General features: G+C 50.2%; 2 protein-coding genes across 2 annotated transcripts in view; one reads left to right on the forward strand and one right to left on the reverse strand.

The window, feature by feature from the left end:
- Positions 1-2,169, forward strand: part of hacd4 (3-hydroxyacyl-CoA dehydratase 4) — a 12,771-nt gene extending 10,602 nt beyond the window's left edge. The window contains exons 6-7 of the mRNA XM_080519229.1: positions 1,757-1,855; positions 1,942-2,169. Of these exons, the coding sequence (XP_080375355.1) occupies positions 1,757-1,855; positions 1,942-2,054 (212 nt within the window). The 3' untranslated portion in view covers positions 2,055-2,169. The remainder of the gene's footprint in view (positions 1-1,756; positions 1,856-1,941) is intronic.
- The window catches only part of focad (focadhesin), a 59,150-nt gene continuing 41,476 nt past the window's right edge, over positions 2,075-19,748 (reverse strand). Inside the window, exons 31-47 of the mRNA XM_080519343.1 lie at positions 17,851-17,940; positions 17,218-17,359; positions 15,951-16,070; positions 15,075-15,197; positions 14,469-14,546; positions 13,301-13,372; positions 11,944-12,046; positions 11,514-11,594; positions 10,338-10,466; positions 8,989-9,104; positions 8,148-8,390; positions 7,951-8,040; positions 5,084-5,261; positions 4,913-5,010; positions 4,174-4,425; positions 3,739-3,814; positions 2,075-2,245 (exon numbers count right to left, since the gene is read on the reverse strand). Coding sequence (XP_080375469.1) covers positions 2,172-2,245; positions 3,739-3,814; positions 4,174-4,425; positions 4,913-5,010; positions 5,084-5,261; positions 7,951-8,040; positions 8,148-8,390; positions 8,989-9,104; positions 10,338-10,466; positions 11,514-11,594; positions 11,944-12,046; positions 13,301-13,372; positions 14,469-14,546; positions 15,075-15,197; positions 15,951-16,070; positions 17,218-17,359; positions 17,851-17,940 — 2,065 coding nt within the window. The 3' untranslated portion in view covers positions 2,075-2,171. The remainder of the gene's footprint in view (positions 2,246-3,738; positions 3,815-4,173; positions 4,426-4,912; positions 5,011-5,083; positions 5,262-7,950; positions 8,041-8,147; positions 8,391-8,988; positions 9,105-10,337; positions 10,467-11,513; positions 11,595-11,943; positions 12,047-13,300; positions 13,373-14,468; positions 14,547-15,074; positions 15,198-15,950; positions 16,071-17,217; positions 17,360-17,850; positions 17,941-19,748) is intronic.

Consider the following 19,748-nt stretch of genomic DNA (forward strand, 5'->3'; position numbering starts at 1 on the left):
GTTGCAATGAGAGCAGTTCCTCTGTAGTTTCCAAGTGGGCAGTAATCCCTGGCACGTTGAGCTGTTTGTCCTGTCAGTTGTCTCGTCACAAGCCAGAGAGAACAGCCGGAAATCTCCTGCAGCATCCGTCAATGGTTGTTCATGGTGCCACATCAGTGATCCCATCTGAGACAAACCAACACCTAGGAAGAGCTTGATTGTTTCTGGCAACAGCAGCTCCAAAGCAGCGATGAGGCCCTCCTTAACAAATTCCCCGTTGGAATGAGGTTTCAGCTTCTCACCACCAAGTGAGCATGCATCACGTTGTCCTGGGCTCTCCGCGGTTGCTGGCCACTTTCCAGCTGCGACTTGATCCACTCGCCCTTGTCCTTGAAAGGCGTCCAAATGAGCATGTTTAGTGCTATAATGGTGCTCAATGTCTGCCTTTTTCATCACAGCCAGTGCGTCTCTACACACCAGGCCCACGGGTTTGTCTCTAATCTCAACAAGTTGCTTTTTCTTGGAAAGAGCGACGCTCCACATCGACTTTTCTTTTTGTAGCAGCCATTGACGCTGTTCTCGTTGACGCCAGTCAGTCACTGAATACACGATGCCATGACATTTAAGCTGATGTGTTCAAGACCTTGATCAAGGCCTGGAAAGTCCGACACCAGCCCCAAAGGACATTCCATTGAGCATTTGGCATCACTTTTTACCTGAATTACTTTTTAGTGGGTTTACTTATCAGTAGAGCACTAGAAACTCTGCTGGTCCTTCAATAACACATCAACATCTGATTGGCTGATGAGCCTGTCACTCAACAGTTTAACCCAATAGCAGGTCCAGCTTCCATCAGAGGTTAGCAATGAAGTTACTGCTGCCCCCCCCCCAGCAGAGGGAAGAAGTTATGTGTTTAGAGGACGTAGGAGATTGGAGCTCCACAAAATAGAACCAGTCTCTTCTGGATAAAGTCGCTAATTGATTCCAGACACAGATTTCAGAAACATTTTAATTATGAAAAAATAAAGAAAAATAATTTTTGACAGGGCTAGCAGTACTAGACCTGCTGCCCCTGACTGCACACCACTGCTTATTATGGATAGTCTCGTGGGCCATACCAAACAGCCTTGCAGTGGGTCGTACCATACAGTCTTGCAGCGGGTCGTACCATACAGTCTTGCAGCGGGTCGTACCATACAGTCTTGCAGCGGGTCGTACCATACAGTCTTGCAGCGGGTCGTACCATACAGTCTTGCAGCGGGTCGTACCATACAGTCTTGCAGCGGGTCGTACCATACAGTCTTGCAGCGGGTCGTACCAAACAGCCTTGCAGGCCGGAGGTTTGCCATCCCTACTCTAGAGAGTTACTGCAGAGGATCAGAGCTGCATTAAGTTGGTCTGCATGATGACATTTCTTGACATGTTGTTCAGAGCTGTTGTGTAAAGGAAGTGCAGGAAATGAGCCAACTACCCCCCCCCCCCCCCCCCGACACACACACGCTTGTTTATCAGTCACACACACAGACACACACTTTAACGGACACTGTTGTGTTCCTGAACAGTTTGAGCTTCATGTCTCTCCGACACCCTGCAGGACTGCAGGAGAAGTGAGTCATTAGAGACTGAACATGACGAGGGGTTAGGGTTCCACTCTGACCCGAACCCAAAGCAGGAACCACAAACTGACAAAACTGCTCAGAATTGAAATGGATGTAAAAGGCTAAAAGAGCTAAAGTGGCTAAAACCTTGAATGTTTCCGGGTGTTTGTGTGCTTCAGGTTTCCTGATCTACCAGGCTCTCCTCTTCATGGACGGAGCCGCTTCACACCCGGACCTCGTCCTGCTGCTGGTCGCCTACCTGCCGGTGGTCAGCCTGGGTCAGTTCAGTGTGTGTGTGTGTGTGTGTGTGAGAGAGAGAGAGAGAGAGAGCTCAGCTCAGCTCGTGGTGTATTCCGTGCTGCAGGTGGCGTGACGGTGTGGCAGCTCCTGGAGGAGAGACGACTTCAGCTGCAGAAGTGGACCAGGAAGTTGAAGAGGAAGTCAGAAGGACTTCCTGTTAGTCTCAAGTCAGATTAAATGAAGACGGACTCTGACGTCACAGATTTTCTGTTTAATGACACAAAGTGTTTGATTCCTCATGACGAGCTGCTGGATGCCGTGTGTTGCCATGGTAACAGCATCCCGGCTCCTGGACTACCAGCCGTAGGCTCTGGTCCACACGGTCTTCTTCCTGAATTCCACCCGAGATTTCAGAGCGAGCAGAGCAGCTGGAAGCACAACACAATACATCATTACACAACACAATACATCATTACACAACACACTGTGTAGGTTATGATATTTCAGGAAGCAGACGCTAAAGACTAGCTTCCATGTTCCATGGTTCTCCAGCACATGGTGGAGACCCAGGACAGACTTCCTGCTCTCTGATAACCTCCATTGGAATGTAGTTTCTTGTGATCCGCCATCTTGTTTTGTAGTTCCATCACATGTCTCTCACACACACACACACACACACACACACACACACACACACACACACACACACACACACACACACACACACACACACACACACACACACACACACACACACACACACACACACACACACACACACACACGTAGTTAGAATCTGTGTTTTATTTGTTTTCATTGTAAATAAATATAATGTTTGGAATCATACTTGTTGTTTTATTAATGAGCACAAAGGTGAATGAAATGTCGACTCTTCTGTGTCAAGAACTCCAAAATCCTTCAAGCTTTACTGTTAATTCTGGTAATTGTAATTAATTTAACTATTAATTCAACTTCCTGATGAACTGTTTAGTATATCTTATGAGACTGATAGAACTGAATTGACTATCATTTCCTGTTAAGACAGGTGGAGCTCCGAGGTTCTGATACACATCAGATTACATTTCAATAACATTATTAATAACTATCTTTGATCATTATTAATCATATCTATAGCCAAACAACATAAATGGTTCCTAGTGATCCTTATGAGGTAAGAAATCCCTACAACACATAACTACACTACACACTGAGTAGTTTATATTTCCTCTTTGTGAAGAAGTGAAATCGTGATTTCATGATAATTCTTGCTTTGAATTGAGACTGGATGGAGAGCTGATCAATAGAACCCTGACTGATCAATAGAACCCAGACTGATCAATAGAACCTCTACTGATCAATAGAACCTTGAAGCAGGAAGGCGGGTGTTTCCTTGGAGATTGAGCACCAGCAGAAAAATAAAGCACAGCAGAAGAAACAACCAACCACATCTCTCCATCCTGAACTCCCAGAGTACCAGGCCTCCCTCCTCGCCCACCTGTACAACCGAGGCCACGCCCCCTTTACCTTCAGGAACTCAAACTTTAACAATGCCTTCATTTCATTGTGTACTATGCTCTTGTTAAACCCAATAATACTTACTATTTTAATCGTTTTTCTTTTCTTTGACTTACCCGTTAAGTTTTCCCTGGAACACTTTGACAATGTTTAAATGTAAATTGTGTGAAATAAAATGTATTAATATTATTGATATTATCATCACCATGGAGGCAGAACATCTGACAACAAACACCTATAGCGACTCCATGAAGGGGGACGAGGGGCCGACGCCCTGTTAAACCTGGGAGCCCATCCTGCAGACACTATGGGATGGTGGGGGCGTGGCTGGAGAGAAGGGGCGTGGCTGGAGAGAAGGGGCGTGTGTGTGTGTGTGTGTGTGTGTGTGTGTGTGTGTGTGTTTCACCTTTGGCTGTGCTGATAGTCGTGGCTGAAAGATTCTGTTCTGGACCTTCTGTGATGCTGAAGAGCCAATCTATGAACTGAGAGAGAGAGACAGGGGGAGAGAGAGAGAGAGAGGGAGGGGGAGAGAGAGAGAGAGAGAGGTGGAGGGGGGAGGATTTGCATGGGTCTACTGTGGTAAAAGCCCCCCCCACTGGGTGTGACGGTCAATCACATTCCTGGGTCAGAATTCATGTCATGACTGTATCAGGACATAAAAATTGTCTTTCCCTAGAAATGAACAAACGTTCTGTGGCGAGAACGTGAGATCCCAACAATACCAAGAACCCACAGATGTTCTCCAGATGTGAGGAGAACTCCTTCATATCTAGAGAGGGGAACAGGAACAGGAACAACAGGGTGGAGAATGAATGCGTTGGGTTTCCACTCAGACACTCACCTTGTGGATCTGCTGGTTCCACGGCTCCTTGTCCAGCAGCAGAGGCAGACTGTGGGGCAATCCCAGCATGCACTGCGGCAGGGCTTGCTCAGTGAGCGACTCGTCTCCGTAAAGGCGGTGCGCCACGGCTGGAGGCTTCCCCTCCGGTTTCCATGGGAACCACTCTGCCCTGACGCCGAGGAGCAGCGGCGTGCAGTGGTCTGCCCAGGAGACCACCGTGGCCGAGAAGAGCTGGAACAGGAAGTCGCTGGCCTGCAGGAAACATGAGGGTCTGCTGAGAGGAGGAGCTCCTGATGAAGCTCCGCCTCCTGGTTCTGAGGAGGAGGAGCTCCTGCTGAAGCTCCTCCTCCTGGTCCTGAGAGGACAAGACGGAACCAGAGAGAGGACAGAGCCAGAGAGAGAAGACAGAGCCAGAGAGAGAAGACAGAACCAGAGAGAGAGGACAAAAACAGAGAGAGGACAGAACCAGAAAGAGGACAGAACCAGATAGAAGACAGAACCAGATAGAAGACAGAACCAGAGAGAGGACAGAACTAGAGAGAGGACAGAACCAGAGAGAGGACAGAGCCAGAGAGAGGACAGAGCCAGAGAGAGGACAGAATCAGCGAGAGGACAGAACCAGAGAGAGGACAGAACCAGAGACAAGACAGAACCAGAGAGAGGACAGAGCCAGAGAGAGGACAGAACCAGAGAGAGGACAGAACCAGAGAGAGGACAGATCTCATCAGACTGAACCTACCAGCTTCATGTCCCCACATGGCAGCGAGGACACGCCGTACACCAGGTTTCGGAAGAGTCCCATCAGCTCCAGGAGCCAGTCCATCCGGTGAGAGACACCTGAGAGACAGACAGACAGACGGGTGAGTCCAGAGGCCTGGGGTCACAGCAGGAGCAGCGGTGGCTTCCTGACCTGTGTTGGTGCCGGTGGCCAGGCGACACTGGTAGAAGGTCTGCAGGAGGAGCCAGCCCACCCTGTGGCTCCGCCCCCCCCGGACCACCGCCGCGATCACGTCATTCAGACCGAGGAGGGGAATCCTGCCCCGAGACACCAGGGAGCACAGGACCAGGCACGTCTTCTCCACCTGAGTCTGAAAGCAGTGTCGTCATGACAACAGATCAACCTGTGAATGAATGTTCACTGCAGTTCTGCTTCTTTACCCTCAGACTGTCTTTACTGTCATTGCAGGACATCACACAGTGAGGAACTGGCAACCAGATGTCGTTGCTTAGCAACCGGTAAAAAAGGCATTCAAAAAATATTTCAATATATTTTATAAAGTAGTGCAAACAGCCAAACAGTTAAAATAAGGTGCATATGAACGTTAAATAAAAGCAGGATGAGAAATGGATAGATTAAAATGTAATAATTGCACAGTGTGATGTTATAATGTTATTTGGTATTTAGAAGCCTGATGGCCGGGAAAGAAGCTGTTCTTCAGTCTGTTTGTTCTTCAGTCTGTTTGTTCTTCAGTCTGTTTGTTCTTCAGTCTGTTTGTTCTTCAGTCTCTTTGTTCTTCAGTCTGTTTGTTCTTCAGTCTCTTTGTTCTTCAGTCTGTTTGTTCTTCAGTCTGTTTGTTCTTCAGTCTGTTTGTTCTTCAGTCTGTTTGTTCTTCAGTCTCTTTGTTCTTCAGTCTCTTTGTTCTTCAGTCTGTTTGTTCTGCAGTCTGTTTGTTCTGCAGTCTGTTTGTTCTGCAGTCTGTTTGTTCTGCAGTCTGTTTGTTCTTCAGTCTGTTTGTTCTGCAGTCTGTTTGTTCTTCAGTCTGTTTGTTCTTCAGTCTCTTTGTTCTTCAGTCTCTTTGTTCTTCAGTCTGTTTGTTCTGCAGTCTGTTTGTTCTGCAGTCTGTTTGTTCTGCAGTCTGTTTGTTCTTCAGTCTGTTTGTTCTGCAGTCTGTTTGTTCTGCAGGCTGTTTGTTCTGCAGGCTGTTTGTTCTGCAGGCTGTTTGTTCTGCAGTCTGTTTGTTCTGCAGTCTGTTTGTTCTGCAGTCTGTTTGTTCTGCAGTCTGTTTGTTCTGCAGGCTGTTTGTTCTGCAGTCTGTTTGTTCTGCAGTCTGTTTGTTCTGCAGGCTGTTTGTTCTGCAGGCTGTTTGTTCTGCAGTCTGTTTGTTCTGCAGCGGAGGCTGCGGAACCTCTTGCTGGATGCCAGGAGGGTGAACCAGGAGCCAGGAGGTCTACTCCATCTCCACTCGGAGGTTGTTCAGGCTTTACTCTCAACTTTGGTAATTGTCTTATGCTTAACTACTAATTCAAAGTGAATAGTTTAGTGTATTTGATGAGGCTCAGAGGAACGAGTTGGCTTTAACGTCCTGGTGAACAGCTGATGTCCTGAGGCCAATCACATTCCATTTCAAACTGATCATTCATACCAACCTTTGACAGCATCAATCACTAACCAGACACTTGATTCCCAACAAAACCCTCCACCGTAGCTCATGCTGAAGCTAACGTCACTCCACCTGCCTGGTCGCCCAGGTGGTGAGGAGTGAGGCAGAGTGAGGCAGAGGAGGCAGAGTGAGGCAGAGTGAGGCAGAGCGAGGCGGAGTGAGGCGGAGTGAGGCAGAGGAGGCAGAGTGAGGCAGAGTGAGGCAGAGTGAGGCGGAGTGAGGCAGAGTGAGGCAGAGGAGGCAGAGGAGGCAGAGGAGGCAGACTGAGGCAGAGGAGGCAGAGTGAGGCAGACTGAGGCAGAGTGAGGCAGAGTGAGGCAGAGTGAGGCAGACTGAGGCAGAGGAGGCAGAGGAGGCAGACTGAGGCAGAGTGAGGCAGAGTGAGGCAGAGGAAGCAGAGTGAGGCAGACTGAGGCAGAGTGAGGCAGGGGAAACAGAGTGAGGCAGGTGAGGCAGAGGAGGCAGAGTGAGGCAGAATGAGGCAGAGTGAGGCAGAGTTAGGCAGAGTGAGGCAGAGGAAGCAGAGTGAGACAGAGGAGGCAGAGGAAGCAGAGTGAGGCAGGGGAGGCAGAGTGAGGCAGAGGAGGCAGAGTGAGGCAGAATGAGGCAGAGGAGGCAGAGTGAGGCAGAGGAGGCAGACTGAGGCAGAGGAGGCAGAGTGAGGCAGAGGAAGCAGAGGAAGCAGAGTGAGGCAGGGGAGGCAGAATGAGGCAGGGGAAACAGAATGAGGCAGAATGAGGCAGAGTGAGGCAGAATGAGGCAGGGGAGGCAGAGTGAGGCAGAGGAGGCAGAGTGAGGCAGAGTGAGGCAGAGGAAGCAGAGTGAGACAGAGGAGGCAGAGTGAGGCAGAGGAAGCAGAGTGAGGCAGGGGAGGCAGAATGAGGCAGGGGAGGCAGAGGAGGCAGAGTGAGGCAGAATGAGGCAGAGGAGGCAGAGTGAGGCAGAGGAGGCAGACTGAGGCAGAGGAGGCAGAGTGAGGCAGAGGAAGCAGAGGAAGCAGAGTGAGGCAGGGGAGGCAGAATGAGGCAGGGGAAACAGAATGAGGCAGAATGAGGCAGAGTGAGGCAGAGTGAGGCAGAATGAGGCAGGGGAGGCAGAGTGAGGCAGAGGAGGCAGAGTGAGGCAGAGTGAGGCAGAGGAAGCAGAGTGAGACAGAGGAGGCAGAGTGAGGCAGAGGAAGCAGAGTGAGGCAGGGGAGGCAGAATGAGGCAGGGGAGGCCGAATGAGGCAGGGGAGGCAGAATGAGGCAGAGGAGGCAGAGTGAGGCAGAATGAGGCAGAGTGAGGCAGAGTGAGGCAGAGTGAGGCAGAGTGAGGCAGAGGAGGCAGAGTGAGGCGGAGACTCCCCAGGTGACCCAACAAGACTAAGAGTCACGTCCAGAGTGAGCGCTCGTTACCTCCGACACTCGAACAATCCTGTCGATCTCCGTGTCGGACATCTCAGACAGACACTTGGCCACGCCCACGTACAGATCCACGTCTTCATCCTGAAACAAAACCATGGCGGAAACTTTCTGTTTCACTGCGGCTGAACGTGTGTGTGTGTGTGTGTGTGTGTGTGTGTGTGTGTGTGTGTGTGTGTGTGTGTGTGTACCTGCACCGAGTCGGGCAGCAGGCTGAAGATCTTCTGGGTGGTGGAGCAGAGGACGGTCCAGCAGCTGTTGGGGGGGTTTGGGAGGGCCATGGCCTGAGCCAGGCCCTGCAGGAGAGAGCGGCACAGCAGGGGGCGCTGCAGCGTCTGCACACCCAGGGTCTCCACAAACACCTGCAGCTTCTCGGCAGCCACGTGCTTCATCCAGGAGCCCAGCGTCTCATACAGGTGAGCCCGAGTCTGCAGCTGGTGGACAGAGAGCGAGTCTGCTGCAGCGGCGTCACACCTCAACACATCCACTGAGACTCACAGTGTGCACCCTCAGATTCACAGTCACAATCGTCTTTATCGTCATTGTAACAGGTACAACGAGATTGCATGGAAAGTTTAGGGAAGAAGGACAACAAGAGGTGAGGAGAGGAGGGAAGCAAAGACGGATGCTCCTCAGAGCTCAGTCTGTAATTGGGAAAACAAACCCACCTCAGGCACATTTAGCGTCAACACAGACAGCTTAACATTTTCTCCAGACAGCACTTAGGATATGTGAAGGCTAGCTTTGCAGCCCGCCATTAGGAGGAGGTGTTTCAGCACACAGCCCATCAGGCGTGCAGCCATGACTCCTCCCACTGCCTCTGCTGGGAGTTGGCCACACTGGACACTTCACACTGAAGTTAAATAACATTCAGCTTCAGAACTTCTCATGGCAGGATTTGTATATGTTGTCACGCCAGGAGATGAAACTCATGAAGTCTAGACAAACATAGTCTGGGTGGATCTAATCCAACCGTACAACTGGAATTGAAGCAGAGGTGGTCATAATGTTTTGGCTGACAATAACACTTACACTGAGAGTGTGAACTAAAGGAGGAGACGTCCAGGATCCCAGGAAGAGAGCAGCACTCTGGGATGACTGAGCCTGGCTGGCTGCCAGGACCACACACTGGTGCTGCACGTCTTCTCCTGGAACACACAACACTCTGAAACGCTCTGAAACGCTCTGAAACGCTCTGACATGCTCTGAAACGCTCTGAAACGCGCTGAAACGCTCTGAAACGCTCTGACATGCTCTGAAACGCTCTGAAACGCTCTGACACGCACTGACACGCTCTGACACGCTCTGACACGCACTGACACGCACTGACACGCTCTGACACGCACTGACACGCTGAGACGCTCTGAAACACGCTGAAACGCTCTGAAACGCTCTGACACGCTCTGACACGCTCTGACACGCTCTGACACGCTCTGACACGCACTGACACGCACTGAAACGCTCTGAAACGCACTGAAACACACTGAAACACTGACACACTGAAATTCTCTGAAACACACTGACATGCTCTGAAATGCTCTGAAACACTCTGAAACGCTCTGACACGCTCTGAAACGCTCTGACACGCTCTGACACGCTCTGACACGCTCTGAAACACACTGAAACACTGACACACTGAAATTCTCTGAAACACTGACACACTGAAACACTGAAATTCTCTGAAACACACTGACACGCTCTGAAACACAATGAAACACGCTGAAACACTTTGAAACACGCCGAAACACTGACACACTCTGAAACACGCTGAAACACTGACACACTCTGACACACTCTGAAACACGCTGACACACGCTGAAACACTCTGAAACACTCTGAAACACTCTGACACACGCCGACACACTCTGAAACACGCTGAAACACAAGGTCTGCAGACGAGCCTCACTGAGCATGTGAAGGCCTTCAGCCTCATCAGAGGACTCAGACTCACTGAAGCTCAGCCTCATCAGAGGACTCAGACTCACTGAAGCTCAGCCTCATCAGAGGACTCAGCCTCATCAGAGGACTCAGCCTCATCAGAGGACTCAGACTCACTGAAGCTCAGCCTCATCAGAGGACTCAGACTCACTGAAGCTCAGCCTCATCAGAGGACTCAGCCTCATCAGAGGACTCAGACTCACTGAAGCTCAGCCTCATCAGAGGATTCAGACTCACTGAAGCTCAGACTCATCAGAGGACTCAGCCTCATCAGAGGACTCAGACTCACTGAAGCTCAGCCTCATCAGAGGATTCAGACTCACTGAAGCTCAGACTCATCAGAGGACTCAGCCTCATCAGAGGACTCAGACTCACTGAAGCTCAGCCTCATCAGAGGACTCAGACTCACTGAAGCTCAGCCTCATCAGAGGACTCAGACTCACTGAAGCTCAGCCTCATCAGAGGACTCAGCATGGCGTTCCAGTTGACTGGAGGAAACTGGAAACTGGTTCCAGCTGCTGCCAGAGGAGTGAGAGCAGCTTTAACTGCAGCTGGAGGACAAACATCTGGACCTGCAGACAGAAGGAGCAATTAAGAGGAGGAAGAGGAGGGGGGGCATGATGAGGATGATGGGGAGGAAGGGAGGAGGAAGGGGGAAGGAAGGGAGGAGGAAGAGGGGAGGAAGGGAGGAGCAGTAAGAGAGGAGGAGGAGGAAGGGAGGAAGGGAGGAGCAGTAAGAGAAGAGGAGGAGGAAGGGAGGAAGGGAGGAGCAGTAAGAGAAGAGGAGGAGGAAGGGAGGAAGGGGGGAGCAGTAAGAGAAGAGGAGGAGGAAGGGAGGAAGGGAGGAGCAGTAAGAGAAGAGGAGGAGGAAGGGAGGAAGGGGGGAGCAGTAAGAGAAGAGGAGGAGGAAGGGAGGAAGGGAGGAGCAGTAAGAGAAGAGGAGGAGGAAGGGAGGAAGGGAGGAGCAGTAAGAGAGGAGGAGGAGGAAGGGAGGAAGGGAGGAGCAGTAAGAGAGGAGGAGGAGGAAGGGAGGAGCAGTAAGACAGGAGGAAGGGAGGAGGAAGGGAGGAGCAGTAAGAGAGGAGGAGGAGGAGGAGGAAGGGAGGAGCAGTGAGAGAGGAGGAGGAGGAAGGGAGGAGCAGTAAGAGAGGAGGAGGAGGAGGAGGAAGGGAGGAGCAGTGAGAGAGGAGGAGGAGGAAGGGAGGAGGAGGAGGAAGGGAGGAGCAGTAAGAGAGGAGGAGGAGGAAGGGATGAGCAGTAAGAGAGGAGGAGGAGGAAGGGAGGAGGAGGAGGAAGGGAGGAGCAGTAAGAGAGGAGGAGGAGGAAGGGAGGAGCAGTGAGAGAGGAGGAGGAGGAAGGGAGGAGGAGGAGGAAGGGAGGAGCAGTAAGAGAGGAGGAGGAGGAAGGGAGGAGCAGTGAGAGAGGAGGAGGAGGAAGGGAGGAGCAGTAAGAGAGGAGGAGGAGGAAGGGAGGAGCAGTAAGAGAGGAGGAGGAGGAAGGGAGGAAGGGAGGAGCAGTAAGAGAGGAGGAGGAGGAAGGGAGGAGCAGTAAGAGAGGAGGAGGAGGAAGGGAGGAAGGGAGGAGCAGTAAGAGAGGAGGAGGAGTCACAGCTCTCCCACCTTTCCTTCCAGCCTCAGTGATGAAGTCCACGGTGGCTCTGATCACACTCTTCTGTGGCAGGTAGCTGAAATCCTGGGGAACTGAGACAGGAAGTGACATCACAGAGCAGAAAGACATGTTGTGAACAAGTTCGTATTTCACCTGGAGAGCATCCAGAAGGTTCCTCAGTGTTCCTCTAGAAACACACGTCACTCAGACGTGTTGTGTGGAGAGAACATGAATTGACTATGTTGGAGTGAGGCTGTAACAAGATGTAGACAAGGTGAAGTGCTGTGAGGACGTTCTGGACGTTCTGTCCAGAGGTGGAGGTTCTGGACGTTGTGTCCAGAGGTGGAGGTTCTGGACATTGTGTCCAGAGGTGGAGGTTCTGGACGTTGTGTCCAGAGGTGGAGGCTCTACATGACGGAGCGGTCCAGAAGGAGCAGGTACCTGCAGTGTGGCTGTGGCTGCTGGACAGGTGAGAAAGGTGCAGGTGACCCAGAAGACAGGAACTGTTGGATTGTAGTCCGATGGCTCCTGATGATGTCATGACCTGTGAATCAGCACCCCCAACACACACACACACACACACACACACACACACACACACACACACACACACACACACACACACACACACACACACACACACACACACACACACACACACACACACACACACACACACACACACACACACACACACTTCTATATTAAAATCTGTTAGAAATTATTAAAGCAAGTTGAAACATGTTTGACTCTTTCACTCTTCAGTCGTTTGTGTTCATCTTCAGCTGAAGAGTCATTACTCAGACTCTACAGTCATTAGAGTCACTATGAGTCATCAGGGGAACGAGAGAGTCATTGAGTCACAACAGTCAGAGTCACAAGAGTCATTAGAGTCACTATGAGTCATCAGTCATTAGGGGAACTAGAGAGTCATTGAGTCACAACAGTCAGAGTCACTAGAGTCATTAGAGTCATTCGAATCAATACTCAGTTCAGTCATGGAGTCACAACAGTCATTAGTCACTACAGTCATTAGTCTATACAGAGTCATGAGAGTCCCTACAGTCATTAGAGTCTCTACAGAGTCAATAGAGTCACTTCAGAGTCAATATGGTCACTACAGTCATTAGTCAATAGTCATTAGAGTCCCTACAGAGTCATTAGTTACTTCAATCATTAGAGTCCCTACAGAGTCATTACAATCATTAGTTACTACAGTCACTAGAGTCACTACAGAGTCATTAGTCACTAGAGTCCCTACAGTCATTCGTTGCTACAGTCATTAGTCATTAGTTACTACAGTCATTAGAGTCCCTACAGTCAATAGAGTCACTACAGAGTCAGAGTTTGTAGAGTCATTAGAGTAACTACAGAGTCATAAGAGTGTCTACAGAATCATAAGAGTCAAAAGTCATTAGTCATAAGAGTCACTACAGAGTCACTATGGAGGAGATGTGGAGTCACTTGTAACGGCAGAGCTGCAGGTTGCAGACCTTTGAACGACAGAATTACAAGCAGGAGGAAAAAGAGGAAGAGGAGAAGGAGGAGTGGAGGAAGAGGAACAGGAAGAAGAGGAGGAGGAGGAGTGGAGGAAGAGGAACAGGAAGAGGAGTGGAGGAAGAGGAACAGGAAGAAGAGGAGAAGGAAGAGTGGAGGAAGAGGAACAGGAAGAAGAGGAGGAGGAGTGGAGGAAGAGGAACAGGAAGAAGAGGAGGAGTGGAGGAAGAGGAACAGGAAGAAGAGGAGGAGGAGGAGTGGAGGAAGAGGAACAGGAAGAAGAGGAGGAGGAGGAGTGAACCTGTGTGATGGTCCGAATGACCTCGTTGAGTCGGTTCTGCTGCAGCGGCGAAAGCTCCGCCTCCACCTTCAGCTGCAACCACAGTCAAACTGTCAAGGCTTTCTTTTTCACAATAAAAGACAAAACAAACTGAACAACTCAGACTCATTGTGGAGTGAAAAATCACTGCTGCTGATTCCACTGCTTATGGTCTGTAATGTGATTTCACTGGTCTGTAATGTGATTTATTTCACTGGTCTGTAATGTGATTTCAACTGGTCTGTAATGTGATTTCAACTGGTCTGTAATGTGATTTCACTGGTCTGTAATGTGATTTCACTGGTCTGTAATGTGATTTCACTGGTCTGTAATGTGATTCAACTGGTCTGCAATGTGTTTCAACTGGTCTGTAATGTGATTTCACTGGTCTGTAATGTGACTTATTTCAACTGGTCTGTAATGTGATTTATTTCACTGGTCTGTAATGTGATTTCAACTGGTCTGTAACGTGATTTCAACTGGTCTGTAATGTGATTTCAACTGGTCTGTAATGTGATTCAACTGGTCTGTAATGTGATTTCACTGGTCTGTAATGTGATTTCACTGGTCTGTAATGTGATTCAACTGGTCTGCAATGTGTTTCAACTGGTCTGTAATGTGATTTCACTGGTCTGTAATGTGACTTATTTCAACTGGTCTGTAATGTGATTTATTTCACTGGTCTGTAATGTGATTTCAACTGGTCTGTAATGTGATTCAACTGGTCTGTAATGTGATTCAACTGGTGTGTAATGTGATTTCACTGGTCTGTAATGTGATTTCACTGGTCTGTAATGTGATTTCACTGGTCTGTAATGTGATTCAACTGGTCTGTAATGTGATTCAACTGGTGTGTAATGTGATTTCACTGGTCTGTAATGTGATTCAACTGGTCTGTAATGTGATTTCACTGGTCTGTAATGTGATTTCACTGGTCTGTAATGTGATTTCACTGGTCTGTAATGTGATTCAACTGGTCTGTAATGTGATTTCACTGGTCTGTAATGTGATTTCACTGGTCTGTAATGTGATTTCACTGGTCTGTAATGTGATTTCACTGGTCTGTAATGTGATTTCACTGGTCTGTAATGTGATTCAACTGGTCTGTAATGTGATTTCACTGGTCTGGGGACTGGACTGGGAGTCTCACCTGAACCAGGTACGTCTCTGATCCCACTAAAGCCACCAGACCGTTGACGGCAGCCAGCCGCTGCATGGTGGGACAGACCTGAGACACAGAGACCCAACTGAGGACCAACCTTCGTCTCTCTGTCCTCCATCCCTGTCACTCTGTCCTTCTGTTGTCTGTCCTCCGGCCCTTACTATCTTCTTTCCCTCTATCATTCTGTTCTTCATCTCTCTGTCCTCCCTCCTCTCCATCTTGTCCTCCCTCCTCTCCATCTTGTCCTCCCTCCCTCCCTCCTCTCTATCTTGTCCTCCCTCCCTCCCTCCTCTCTATCTTGTCCTCCCTCCCTCCCTCCTCTCCATCTTGTCCTCCCTCCTCTCCATCTTGTCCTCCCTCCCTCCCTCCTCTCTATCTTGTCCTCCCTCCCTCCCTCCTCTCCATCTTGTCCTCCCTCCCTCCCTCCTCTCTATCTTGTCCTCCCTCCCTCCCTCCTCTCTATCTTGTCCTCCCTCCCTCCCTCCGTCCTCCCTCCTCTATCTTGTCCTCCCTCCTCTCTATCTTGTCCTCCCTCCCTCCACCCTCATGTCCTCCATCCTCCATCTCTCCGTCCCTCTGCTCTGTGGTTCCCACCTCAGCCAAGAGGATCTGGATCCAGGCGGCCTGCAGACGGGGGTGCAGGTCTTGGGCCGTCCCGTGTCCACAGCCTGCCAGACCGTGGACCAGCAGACCCAGAGCCAGGGACAAGCCGGGGGTCTGCAGAGAGAGAGACTCACTTCTTCACCTCCTTCTGACGGATGGACTTCTGCACATGCTCAGTAGAGATAATCACAGCAAAGTGTCCTCCGTGGCGCCATGACGACCAGTCCCTGTTCTCCTGGGACTTGGTACTTTTATTTTGAGAGTAACCGTAATAACAATCGAACTTCGTACTTTTATTTTGATAGTCACCGTCATAACAATCCGACATGGTAGTTCTATTTTGACAGTCACCATCATAACAATTCAAATTCTCCACTGGAATGACCGTGTTCTCCCAGTGTGTGTGTGTGTGTGTATGTGTGTGTGTGTGTGTGTGTGTGTGTGCTTACGGTACTAAAACTAACAGCACCCACTAGTGGACAAACATTTCTTTCAGTGTTTCTAGTGTTTCCATGTAAACGGAGAGCTTTGCTGCGTAAACGTGAGCCTTTTATGAAAGTAAAGGCCTAAAAGTGTCAGTAAATCTCCTGACTGACTTTTGACATTGATTATTTCCGAGAGCTGCTCTGGTTCCTGAGGTTCAGGTTCTACGGTTCTACAGCTCTACGGTTCTACGGCTCTACAGTTCTACGGCTCTACAGTTCTACAGTTCTACGGTTCCACAGTTCTACGGTTCTACAGTTCTACAGCCTGACACTTCAGTGTCACAGGTTATAAACAACGGTTTTCATCCTGTCATCACTTCACTCAGTGTGATGAAAGGAAGATGTGGCTGATTGTCAGTGAACGGCTGAAGGAGCTGCTGACCTGCTGGCTCTCCTCCGTCAGTGAGCGCAGAGAGGTCATGACCTCTTCAGCCTTGGCAGCACTGATGAGCCCTGCGCTGAAGGCCGACACGCCCACACAGGCCAGGGAGTACGACAACACCTGCACACAGAGGGGGGGGGGGGGGGGGGGGGGGTCATGGTGGTGTGCTGCCCTCTGCTGCCCTGAAGGTGAAGTGGTGAGTCATGGTGGTGTACTGCCCTCTGCTGCCCTCTACTGCCCTCAGGATGAAGTGGTGAAGTGGTGGTGTACTGCCCTCTGCTGCTCTCATGGTGAAGTGGTGATGAAGTGGTGATGAAGTGGTGAGGAAGTGGTGAGGAAGTAGTGATGATGTGATGATGAAGTGGTGATGAAGTGGTGAGGAAGTGGTGATGATGAAGTGGTGAAGTGATGATGAAGTGATGAGGAAGTGGTGTAAAATGGTGGTGAAGTGATGATGAAGTGGTGGTGAAGTGGTGGTGATGTAGTGATGAAGTGGTGATGAAGTGGTGATGAAGTGGTGGTGAAGTGGTGGTGAAGTAGTGATGAAGTGGTGATGAAGTGGTGGTGAAGTGGTGGTGAAGTAGTGATGAAGTGGTGGTGAAGTGATGATGAAGTGGCGATGAAGTGGCGATGAAGTGGCGATGAAGTGGTGGTGATGTAGTGATGAAGTGGTGATGAAGTGATGATGTAGTGATGATGTGGTGATGAAGTGGTGATGAAGTGGTGATGATGCAGTGATGAAGTGGTGATGGTGTAGTGATGATGCAGTGATGAAGTGGTGATGATGCAGTGATGAAGTGGTGATGATGCAGTGATGAAGTGGTGAAGGTGTAGTGATGAAGTGGTGATGAAGTGGTGATGATGTAGTGATGAAGTGGTGATGATGTAGTGATGAAGTGGTGATGGTGTAGTGATGATGCAGTGATGAAGTGGTGATGATGCAGTGATGAAGTGGTGATGATGCAGTGATGAAGTGGTGAAGGTGTAGTGATGAAGTGGTGATGAAGTGGTGATGAAGTAGTGATGAAGTGGTGATGAAGTGGTGATGATGTAGTGATGATGCAGTGATGAAGTGGTGATGATGCAGTGATGACGTGGTGGTGAAGTGGTGATGAAGTGGTGATGAAGTGGTGATGATGCAGTGATGAAGCGGTGATGAAGTGGTGATGAAATAGTGATGATGCAGTGATGAAGTGGTGATGAAGTGGTGATGATGCAGTGATGAAGTGGTGAAGTGTCTCTCTGGCCTCTCCAGGTGTGTCAGTACCTCCTGCAGCATCCGTCCCTGTCCACTGCTGTCCTCCAGACGCTCCAGCAGCTTGTCCAGGGTCTGGACCACCCGCTGCTCCATCTCAGCATGACTGCAGAGAGCCGCCAGAACCAGACCCAGACCCAGAAGACAGCCGGTACTGAGGACGGGACAGGACGGGAAAGGAGGGGACACAACGGAACAGGACAGGACGAGACGGGACGGGAGAGGACACAACGGGACGGGACGGGACACAACGGAACAGGACAGGACACAAAGGGATGGGATAGGACACAGAGGGACAGGACACAACGGGACAGGACACAACGGGACAGGACACAACGGGACGGGACACAACGGGACGGGACAGGACACAGAGGGACAGGACACAGAGGGACGGGACACAGAGGCACAGGACACAGATGGACGGGACAGGACACAAAGGGACGGGACGGGACACAGAGGGACAGGACACAGAGGCACAGGACACAACGGGACGGGACAGGACACAAAGGGACGGGACAGGACACAGAGGCACAGGACACAAAGGGACAGGATACAACGGGATGGGACAGGACACAGAGGGACAGATCAGAGGATGGACGTATGGAAATGTACTTTGAATGAGCTCAGTGTTGATCAAACTCTCACTTGTACTCCAGGTGGGGACTGAAGGAGACGTCTTCCAGAGCATCTAGGGACACCAGGAGGACGTCCTGGTCCTTCTGGGTGGAGACGTCACTGGAAGAAAGGTGGAGAAGACATGAGAGAAGAGCAGCAGATGGAGAGACACTGAGGAAAGGAGATGAGAGACACTGAGGGAAGTGAAGGAGATGGAGAGACAGAGAGAGAAGTGAAGGAGATGGAGAGACAGAGAGAGAAGTGATGAGATGGAGAGACAGAGAGAAGTGAAGGCGATGGAGAGACACTGAGGAAAGGAGATGGAGAGACGGAGAGAGACGTGAAGGAGATGGAGAGACAGAGAGAGACGTGAAGGAGATGGAGAGACAGAGAGAGAAGTGAAGGAGATGGAGAGACAGAGAGAGACGTGAAGGAGATGCAGAGACAGAGAGAAGTGAAGGAGATGGAGAGACAGAGAGAAGTGAAGGAGATGGAGAGACAGAGAGAGAAGTGAAGGCGATGGAGAGACAGAGAGAGAAGTGAAGGAGATGGAGAGACAGAGAGAAGTGAAGGAGATGGAGAGACAGAGAGAAGTGAAGGAGATAGAGAGACGCTGAGAAAAGGAGATGGAGAGACAGAGAGAGACATGAAGGAGATGGAGAGACGCTGAGGAAAGGAGATGGAGAGACAGAGAGAGACGTGAAGGAGATGGAGAGACAGAGAGAGAAGTGAAGGCGATGGAGATACACAGAGAGAAGTGAAGGAGATGGAGAGAGAGAGAGAAGTGAACGAGATAGAGAGACGCTGAGGAAAGGAGATGGAGAGACAGAGAGAGACGTGAAGGAGATGGAGAGACGCTGAGTGAAGTGAAGGAGATGGAGAGATGTAGAGAGAAGTGAAGGAGAAGGACAGAGAGAGTGAAGGACAGACAGAGGGAAGTGAAGGACAGACAGAGGGAAGTGAAGGACAGACAGAGGAAGTGAAGGACAGACAGAGGGAAGTGAAGGAGATGGACAGACAGAGGAAGTGAAGGACAGACAGAGGGAAGTGAAGGACAGACAAGAGAGAGTGAAGGACAGACAGAGGAAGTGAAGGACAGACAGAGAGAGTGAAGGACAGACAGAGAGAAGGAGATGGACAGACAGAGGAAGTGAAGGACAGACAGAGGTAAGTAAAGGACAGACAGAGGAAGTGATGGACAGACAGAGAGAGTGAAGGACAGACAGAGAGAGTGAAGGACAGACAGAGGAAGTGAAGGACAGACAGATTAAGTGAAGGACAGACAGAGAGTGAAGGACAGACAGAGAGTGAAGGACAGACAGAGAGAGTGAAGGACAGACAGAGAGAGTGAAGGACAGGCAGAGGAAGTGAAGGACAGACAGAGAGAGTGAAGGACAGACAGAGGGAAGTAAAGGACAGACAGAGGAAGTGATGGACAGACAGAGAGAGTGAAGGACAGACAGAGAGAGTGAAGGACAGACAGAGGAAGTGAAGGACAGACAGAGGGAAGTGAAGGACAGACAGAGAGTGAAGGACAGACAGAGAGAGTGAAGGACAGACAGAGAGAGTGAAGGACAGACAGAGAGAAGGAGATGGACAGACAGAGGAAGTGAAGGACAGACAGAGAGAGTGAAGGACAGACAGAGAGAGTGAAGGACAGACAGAGGGAAGTGAAGGACAGACAAGAGAGAGTGAAGGACAGACAGAGGAAGTGAAGGACAGACAGAGAGAGTGAAGGACAGACAGAGGGAAGTGAAGGACAGACAGAGGAAGTGATGGACAGACAGAGAGAGTGAAGGACAGACAGAGAGAGTGAAGGACAGACAGAGGGAAGTGAAGGACAGACAAGAGAGAGTGAAGGACAGACAGAGGAAGTGAAGGACAGACAGAGAGAGTGAAGGACAGACAGAGGGAAGTGAAGGACAGAC

This window comes from Blennius ocellaris (assembly GCF_963422515.1).
Source record: "Blennius ocellaris genome assembly, chromosome: 23".
NCBI lineage: Eukaryota > Metazoa > Chordata > Actinopteri > Blenniiformes > Blenniidae > Blennius > Blennius ocellaris.